Raw genomic sequence first — 8,599 nt, 5'->3', positions numbered from 1 at the left:
ACGAGAGTGCTTCTGACTGAACAGTCAAACTGAAGCACTGGATCTATGGCCGGGAGCCGCAGACAGACCGTCATCATAGATGCTGCCTGTGTCGGGTGAATTTAAGACCTGTTAACAGACAACCTCAGAAAGTGGGACTGTTGGTGGTTTGAGGAGAACAAAGTGACTTTGGTTGACTTGACCCTTAAGCCTCCAGTGTTAAATATTCAGCACGTCAAGTGCTGCGGTTGGCAACAACACAGCAGAGTTTTGCCCTTGTGAACAATGGAGCAGACGGCCCCAGCTCAATGAAATTAAAAGAAATTCCTTAAGACTACTTGTTTTTTTGTAAAAACATAGGAAAATAGGGTCCAGGTTGAAAAAAAAAACTGTAGTTACCCTAGAAAAGTATCAATTAAGAAAAGTATCAATTAAGTATGTAAGTAACACACAGGCTGAGGTGTCTGAATGTAACCTCTGGACAACAAGCAGCGTCACTGCAACGATAGCAGGCTAATGATATCAGCAGCTAAAGGCCAACACACTCACATGTCCTCAGAGGGGACGTGGACAAAATACCAGCAACACCGTGCAATAATACAGTCAGTATATACCAACATGGGGTTTCCTTGTTTCTTAAGTGTCTTCCAGTTTTATTCAGGATTAAATTACTTTGACAACTGCATCTTTTGTAGTAAGGTTTCCTCTCACGACTCTGTATATCTAGATGTTTTCCTCTCATTATTCCATATAGCATGTTTGAGATGCAGCAGTGATTCACGCAGTGATCATCAGACAGTCGAAAGTGGTACGACGTCACAAAGTGTTACGCAACTGACAATACAAACCCAAGTTAAGAGTGACAATATGAGACAATGTATTGACTCAACCAAAATCAAAAAGAATAGCAGTCTGCAACACTACACTGTACAATTGAGAAAGCGTCGACGTCCCGACGAGTTCAGGCAGTTTCACGTGGCATCGCTCTGGCGATGACCGGAGAACCACGCCTCCACAGGAGGGGGGGAACAAAAAGCATTTTTACCTAAAATGTAAGTATAACAGTGAAAACACAGTATAAGCAAATCTCAGAGGGCTATCAGCCTCTGCTGTCTGCACGCACAAACGCACGCACGCACACACACACGCACGCACACACCAGAACACCAGCCGCCACCACGTCACTAACGTTTCCTAATAACAGAACATGGTGATTTTCAGAAGGAGACAGACTTCCTAAACATAGCATGATGAAAGCGGAGGATAAACCAGCAGGATGTTGAGCCCCAAACAGAAGACTTTGGGATATTTTTTACTAAATAAATTGCAATTGAAAATTTGGTCCAGTTAAAAAAAAAAAAAGCCTGGTTGCTGGATTTTTTTATTAACCCGCCAACTTGGCCAGAGGGTCAAAAAGTTAATTTCAGACACTGGGTATAACGTCCTCTATTAAACTATCTATCTAACCAAACATTTCATCTCATTCAAAGGACAGTTACACTTGAGGCAAAGATAAAGGAAAAGAAAAGTTTGTAGTTAAGACTCTTTTAGACACTTTTATTGTGATCAAAGTTTTATTATGCAATTCAACAACACCGACTCTGCCCCAGCTAATCAACAGCCTGTTTTGCTTAATGAGTATGGTCTCAAGCAGAGGGAAGGACTATTAATAAACGCATTTAGAATGAAATAATCTCAATAACTCAGTTTTTCCAGTATTTGGTGCGTGGCAGGTGGTAATTACAGACTTCTCACTCTGCAAAACAGTTGATATAATTGATCTAAATATGCATGCTGTGGCTACACTTTACATAGTATTTATAAAAATTTAATTAAAGACATATCTGCTTTCCAGTTAACATTTTCCATTTCCAAAGCCTATCTTACCACAGACTATGCAGCAGTGGTAATGGTATGACTACAGAAGTAACACAGGCAGTTAACGTTGTGACAGCAGGCAGACGCTTAGACAACAAGACCTCTGGACTAAAAGAAATTGCTGATGGTGAGATAACCGGTGATTTTTTTTTTACTGTTTCTCTACCAAGATAACCATCCTTTTGTTATCTCCAGTTGTGTTTTTAGGCAATTTAGAAATTTAGTAATCACATTACATACATCAAACATCTACACACACATATCTCACCCACGCCTACTGACGGCCCTACAAAACCTAAGGTTACCCATCTGTAGTGATATAACATCTGTTAGGAATCTTTACTTGATACATACTAAAAGAATTAATAAACAACCAAATTTCAATAACAAGCTATTCATATTCACAGATCAATGGAATTTCCATCAAAAATCCACTTTTAAAAATCCATGGTTTCTGTACTTGTGATGAAACACCAAGTGATCATGTACACACTGTAAAATGACCAAGATTAAAACTCCTACAATGAGACAAAATAAATGACGTGTATACCTCACACAAGGCAGGGTTTCCCCCCCCAGGCCTCAGCCACTGGGAATTATTCGGTTACAGCCGGGTGGCTCGGTTGGAAACGTAGATTTACCGGTGGATATATATTCAAATCTTCAGTTAGCTTTCAGCCCAGACTTATTGTAGGGCCTTACCGAATCTTCTAGCTGAGGGTCCTTCCCTAGAACACTTAATTTCCTGCATTCTGATACATTGTTTTGCACAAATTTGTTTTGGAAAGATCTTTATTTAAGTACAGGAAAATCCAGAACTCAGGAGATGAATTCAAAAAATAGTAAAGTACAATGGAATAAAATGCAGCAAGGGGGATTTTAGATTAGGGACCTGGGTCCGTATCTGAGTACACTTGACCTCAAATGTCCAGTTCTTTTAAACACTGCGTACCAAACCCGAGAGCTGGTCGATGCAAAAAAACTAAAGAAAAGTAAACAACGGCAAGAAGTTTTTAACCGGTTATGAATCTGTCCCTGACCTGTGACTGGCCCCAGGCGGGCCTTAGCAGGAGAAAACACACCAGGCTGAACAACGTTTCGGGGGGGAAACCCTGCAGGGTCTTTGAAATGAAAATGAATGTAAAAGTAAGTGCTGCTCTGAAGTACAGCCACAGGTTGTGGCCAGTCTCTGTGTCTTTGAGCTTCAGGTCAGGGCTGTAAATCGGTGATCTTCCTCTTGCGGTAGTTGAGAACCAGACTGGAGGCGGTGAGCTGGGAGGCCCGGCCCTTCTCCCAGGTCTGGAAGCTGTTGAGGCCGCTCTGCCCCGACGTGAACAGAGCCTTCTCCAGGCAGTCCAGGCGCTCCACCAGCGCAGACGTGTCCTCGTTGTAGGCATTCTGGGAGGAGTCCATGTTCCGTCGGAAGCGACCGATGAACGTCTGGACGATGAAAATGTGGTCAGTTTTCCCCCCCATTAGATCAGAAGACAAAGACAGCACATATGTAGGGTTAGGATTGGGCATCGAGAACCGGTTCAAACTTGTATCCTTGCAAAAATGACGGATCTAATAGAATGGTTTAGAAAATTTGGTTTTGAATCCAAATCCAACACAAACAACTAAGTTTAGGTTTCCATAGCGACCACATTACCTCCAGGCGCTAGTATTGTTGCAACCATGGAGCACCCTAAGCAGCGCTCTAAAGTGTGGCTATATTTTACATTCAAAAACTATCAACATAATTATTATGAATACATGTATCTAATCGCAGGTTTTTTTTTTCTTTGTTTAAACATAATTAATGGTAACAATAGCTAAGGTCCTAGCTGTTAGTTGTAATTGTCAATTTTAGAAAAAAAATACAATGTCATTTCTTTCCCTTACCCCCAATGGCCAGACAGGAAAAACCCTTTCAGGGTGTGTAAGGCTATGAAGAAGTCAGAGATAATCTGCCTAGTAACAGCTGCACCAGACAACCAGTAGTCTGTCATGTTGTCTGATCTGATTGCGCCCTCTAGTTGTAATGTAGTAAATAACACTGGCTGCCTTTGTTTGTGTCTGTTGGTCTATGACATTTTGTAGCAAAGCGTCTGGGCTGGTGAACAATGCAAAACGTGTATAAATAATACTATGGACTATGGTTACCTGGTCCTCAGGTCTCTGCAGGGTAAACCCAGACAGCTAGCTAGACTATCTGTCCAATCTGAGGACTATGGTTACCTGGTCCTCAGGTCTCTGCAGGGTAAACCCAGACAGCTAGCTAGACTATCTGTCCAATCTGAGGACTATGGTTACCTGGTCCTCAGATCTCTGCAGGGTAAATCCAGACAGCTAGCTAGACTATCTGTCCAATCAGAATTTTACAGCAACTCTGTGCGGAGTTCAGCTTAGCCCATGACAATTCTGATTGGTTTAAACAAATGTCTATAAACAAGAGCGTGTTTACCTTCCATCCCCAAATGTTTTAAGAAGTAGCAAAACCCTCCTTCAGCGGGCTGTGGAGGAGGGTCTAGCAAAGCGAGACATAGGAAATGTACTTCTTCTTGCTGCAGCTGCCATCACTTCTTATTTTAGACATATAGGGCCCTATCTTGCACCCGGTAGAATACGGCGCAAAGCCAGACGCAAGTGTCCAAGGCCCTCGTTGTTTAAATAGCAAATGCACCTGCACCCATCTTTGTGCATGCTGGTCTTACAGGGAGGTGTGTTCAGGTGCATTCTGGGCATGCTGGTCTTACAGGGAGGTGTGTTCAGGTGCATTCTGGGCATGCTGGTCTTACAGGGAGGTGTGTTCAGGTGCATTCTGGGCGTGCTGGTCTTACAGGGAGGTGTTAGGTGTTAGGCTTATGCACAACACAGGAACACTATGCTTGTTACAAAACACACACACAGGGAAGTGCAGCAGCGCACACACACACACACACACACACACACACACACACACACACACACACACACACACACACACACACACACACACACACACACACACACACACACACACACACACACACACACACACACGATTGCATTTAAAAATATGACTATCATAATCCGCCATCATAACAGCAATGCTCCAAAGTCCAAACGCGCCTGGGTGTTTAAGGGAATGGGAGAGGACCTCCGATTGGTTGATGGCATGTCATGCCCAGAACACATCTCTGATTAATGAGGACACTAAATACAACCCTTTAGGACCATGCACCCTTTACCTTGACCTTTTTTCCTGCTGTCAAACTAGCAAAAGTGGATTTCAACAAGTATCAACAAATGTTGCTCATTCAATACCTAAGAACTAAATCTCATCAGCTTTATTCAGCCAATAAGCACGCAGCATGCTTCAACCAAGTTCTAATCGTGCTTGTGATTGGCTGTGTAACATTATGTATGTTGTAGAAGAGGTATCAGTACCAGCCCTGGGTCTTAGTCACAAACTCTTTTCATAAATCCACTAAAGGGTTTGTAGAGACATACGGTGTTCTTGATGAAGTAAATAAATAATTACGACATGTATAATGCATAACAAGGACCCATGTGTCTGTGCATGGTGTTCACCTGCAGCAGCGTCTGTGCGATCTCGGGGTTCTCCGGGCTGTCAAAGTGCAGCATCTGGGACCCGAGGCCGTAGTAGTAGGGCCCCATCTTATGCAGGTCCACCACGTTGGGGTCAGCGTTGAACACCGTCCTCCAGCCCTCTCTGTACACCTTTGGTAGCTCCACTGACAAAACTCTCCTCTTCTTCTCGTACAGACCCTTGGACAGCCACAACGGAAGCTCCATCTTTGTGCCCTGAGATACAAAAAATGTACTTTACTCTACTTTCAACTACAGTTGCACAATGCACATTAATCAACCCACTAAGACAGGGGCAGAACATCCACAGAGAAAGGCCCTGCCCGGACAGGGGATTGAACTCTGCAGTGCCGGCTTGCTGTGAGGCAGCAGTGCTAACCAGTGAGCAACCGTGCCGCCCACAGTATTTTTTTCAGTCATCTTAAAAACAATGATTATATACTGCACTAAGGTAGTCTTCACTCCTGCACCACCTAGCCTGTGCATAACAAGCTTGTTTCTTATTGGGTTGCATGCTTACATACGAAAAGGACACATTATCAGAGCTGAATATTTAATAATTGCTTGGTATATGTTTTATGTTCTCTTTCTTTAGGTGTTTACAGGGCTCATTGACATTTATAAGGGTTATCTGGTTCTCCCTCTGTCGCGTTACGTACATCTCAAAAGGAGAAATACTGGCTTTAGCATTGTTATCAGAAAAGAATAATTTCAACTTAGCATCTTTCCCTAACATCTGATGAAGCATGGGGGAATTTTTGGATTTATTACAGTAAATATATTACATTTTGGACTCTTAATGCTTGGTCCTGAAAAATATAACTTAAGTATACTATGAACTGTGACGTAACGTCACTAACGTTGAAGTTATATTGAGTGATTTTTAACTTCCATTTAGGCATGGCAGCTTTATATGACTGTTGCTGCATGACCTCCAGGATGATAAAACAAATGGAAGTTTTGGGAAGTAATAAACATGTCGAATTGAAAAGTAATCATATTTTTAAGCTGTCATCTACCACAGGTAACGTTTATCTGCTAAATAGTGAATGGGGTTTGGCGTAACTTTCTTTACACAACAAAACGACGTGTATCTTGGGTACTTTTTCTTGTATTTGTGAAAGACACTTATCTCTAAACAAATACATTGACAACATTGTACTATTACGACGTCATTTCGAAAATGTCACCGACCTCCGGTATGTCCTGCGAGTCACTCGACTTCTCCAGAAAGCCCAGCCGGGGAAAACTGCACTCTGTCCGGATGGGAAGTCTCTCATGAGAGAGTAAAATATCGTCGAGAGACAGGAAATTCTCCTCCATGCCCACCCCAGGTTGTACAGGTAGATAGGACTGTGTATCCATTGTGTGTCCGAATGAGACCCAAAGTTGTAGCTTGATATCAAGTATATGCTAAAAATACTGAAATTATGAGCTAAGACCTGTATTGTTGTGTTAACATGTTTTCTTCCTCCTTGCTGTTTTGGCGCCAGGACCTGTAGACCAATCAGAGCGCTGCTGTCAGATCCAGAGCAGAGTAATCGATCCAATCTGAGTCGAACTGAGTCAACGTCTGTTGTCCGTGCGATGTTATACTGCATCATAAAAATGTACCTTTTTTTTAAAAGAGTTATCCTAAGCTGGGTTGAATTCAAATACAATGTGTTGAATTGTGTGTATAATGCAAACGTTTCCAACAGTGAATTGAATAACTAAATTAAATTCGCTCTTAAAGTCAGGTGCAATTACAGATTTAGCCGTTAGAGGTCAGGCCATTATCATTCCATGGTGAAAGCCCCCTTGGGTGCTGTCAGTCTTACACAGGCAGTGGTCCTGTTTTAGGAATGGTGATCACTCAGGATCCAGGAAGCTTTGTTATGACAGATAACTCATACTGTAATCTTCTACAATACTTGTAGCTTTAGTTACTAGTTACTTTAGTTACTAGTTACTTTCCACATTAAGATTTCTGCACACTTAACGCATGTAGTTTTTAAAATCTGATGTTTTATTATAGATGAAACCAGCCAACAAGATACCGGCCAGTACAGTACTGGTGCAGTACAAGTCCACAAGTCCAGTACTGGAGTAAAGTACTTAAAGTTCCTTTCCACCACTGGCCGAGGGTGTAAGACCTGGGACCGACATGGTCTACCGCTACATTATTTATCATCGAGTGGCAGGAAGAAATGTTAGATTTACAACAGCTTTTCATGTGTGATGCATTTCTGGCTGCTGTTTAATGTTTAATCTCTTCCCTGTGGTAACGTTATCTCACCCAGCCGCGCCCGGGTTTATTGGCATGTTTTAGAGGAAGAGGAAACCTCACATTCAATCACCAAATTACCCTTGGAGTGTGCTGAGCATTCAGACTGGTGTGCGCGTGGGAAATGATTCGAGGCTGGGCTTTCCTGAAGATGGAACTGGAACACCATGTCCCATTAATATATGGTATAATACCTGCTGTGTGTCTATAGGCCGGCGATCCTCCCAGGATGAAGAGGTTTCTGGCTCGCAGAAGGGAAGCTAATGAAAATAGAGTCATCTAGCACATTTTATTCCACCATTTGTTTACAGTAGCTTTGTAAATGCAGTTTGTATGTTCATTTGTAGAAGTCTTCATACATCAGCTCTTGGCATTCTGAAGAGTGGGTAACACCTCACATGATTGGAATATTAAACAAATATTGTTAAATATGAACAAATGAATAAATAAACCCCATCCATTGGATCCACAGTGGGACTACAGAGTCCTGTTTTTGGGTCTGAGTGGCTCGCGTCTCCAGGCGGAGTCAGCCAGACCTCCTCTAGCAGAAAACACAATGTGGGGAACCGACAGTAGCATAGACCAAGAGGCGCCTTTAGACTCTCACACTCAGAGACACATGCACAGAGACACACACACACACACGCACGCGCACACAAACACACACACTGGTGACTCTCACGAGAAAATGACTAATGATGATCACATGAAAAAAATCTGGCAGATCTAAAAAGAAAGAACCCCAGAGAGAGGTTAGGTGCGTAATTTACAATATGTCATGTCGCCTCTCTGTAGCTGTAAACATCAGCAAAGTAAAGGGAGGACTGCCAGTTGCGCACACACACACACACACACACACACACACACACACACACACACACACACACACACACACACACACAC

The 8,599-nt window shown here is 42.6% G+C and overlaps 1 protein-coding gene across 1 annotated transcript; it reads right to left on the bottom strand.

Annotated features, from left to right (window-relative positions):
- Positions 1-2,183: 2,183 nt before the first annotated feature.
- Positions 2,184-6,977, bottom strand: gins3 (GINS complex subunit 3). Its single transcript, XM_034878633.1, has 3 exons — positions 6,625-6,977; positions 5,413-5,646; positions 2,184-3,297 (listed from the first exon to the last, which is right to left on the bottom strand). Exons 1-3 carry the CDS (start codon positions 6,793-6,795, stop codon positions 3,067-3,069), a joined length of 636 nt encoding a protein of 211 aa, XP_034734524.1. The 5' UTR covers positions 6,796-6,977; the 3' UTR covers positions 2,184-3,066.
- Positions 6,978-8,599: the final 1,622 nt, after the last annotated feature.

This window comes from Etheostoma cragini, chromosome 8 (assembly GCF_013103735.1).
Source record: "Etheostoma cragini isolate CJK2018 chromosome 8, CSU_Ecrag_1.0, whole genome shotgun sequence".
Classification (NCBI taxonomy): domain Eukaryota; kingdom Metazoa; phylum Chordata; class Actinopteri; order Perciformes; family Percidae; genus Etheostoma; species Etheostoma cragini.
The sequence above is the reverse complement of the archived record's forward strand: the minus strand, read 5'-3'. Positions and strand labels throughout refer to the sequence as shown.

Bases quoted from the DNA above. Each gene is read 5' to 3' on its own strand.
- gins3 (XM_034878633.1), bottom strand. From the start codon at position 6,795: ATGGATACACAGTCCTATCTACCTGTACAACCTGGGGTGGGCATGGAG. The intron at 5,647-6,624 runs GTCGGTGACATT...TTTGTATCTCAG, and splicing joins ACTCGCAGGACATACCGGAG to GGCACAAAGATGGAGCTTCC. The intron at 3,298-5,412 runs GTGAACACCATG...TTCATCGTCCAG, and splicing joins TCGCACAGACGCTGCTGCAG to ACGTTCATCGGTCGCTTCCG.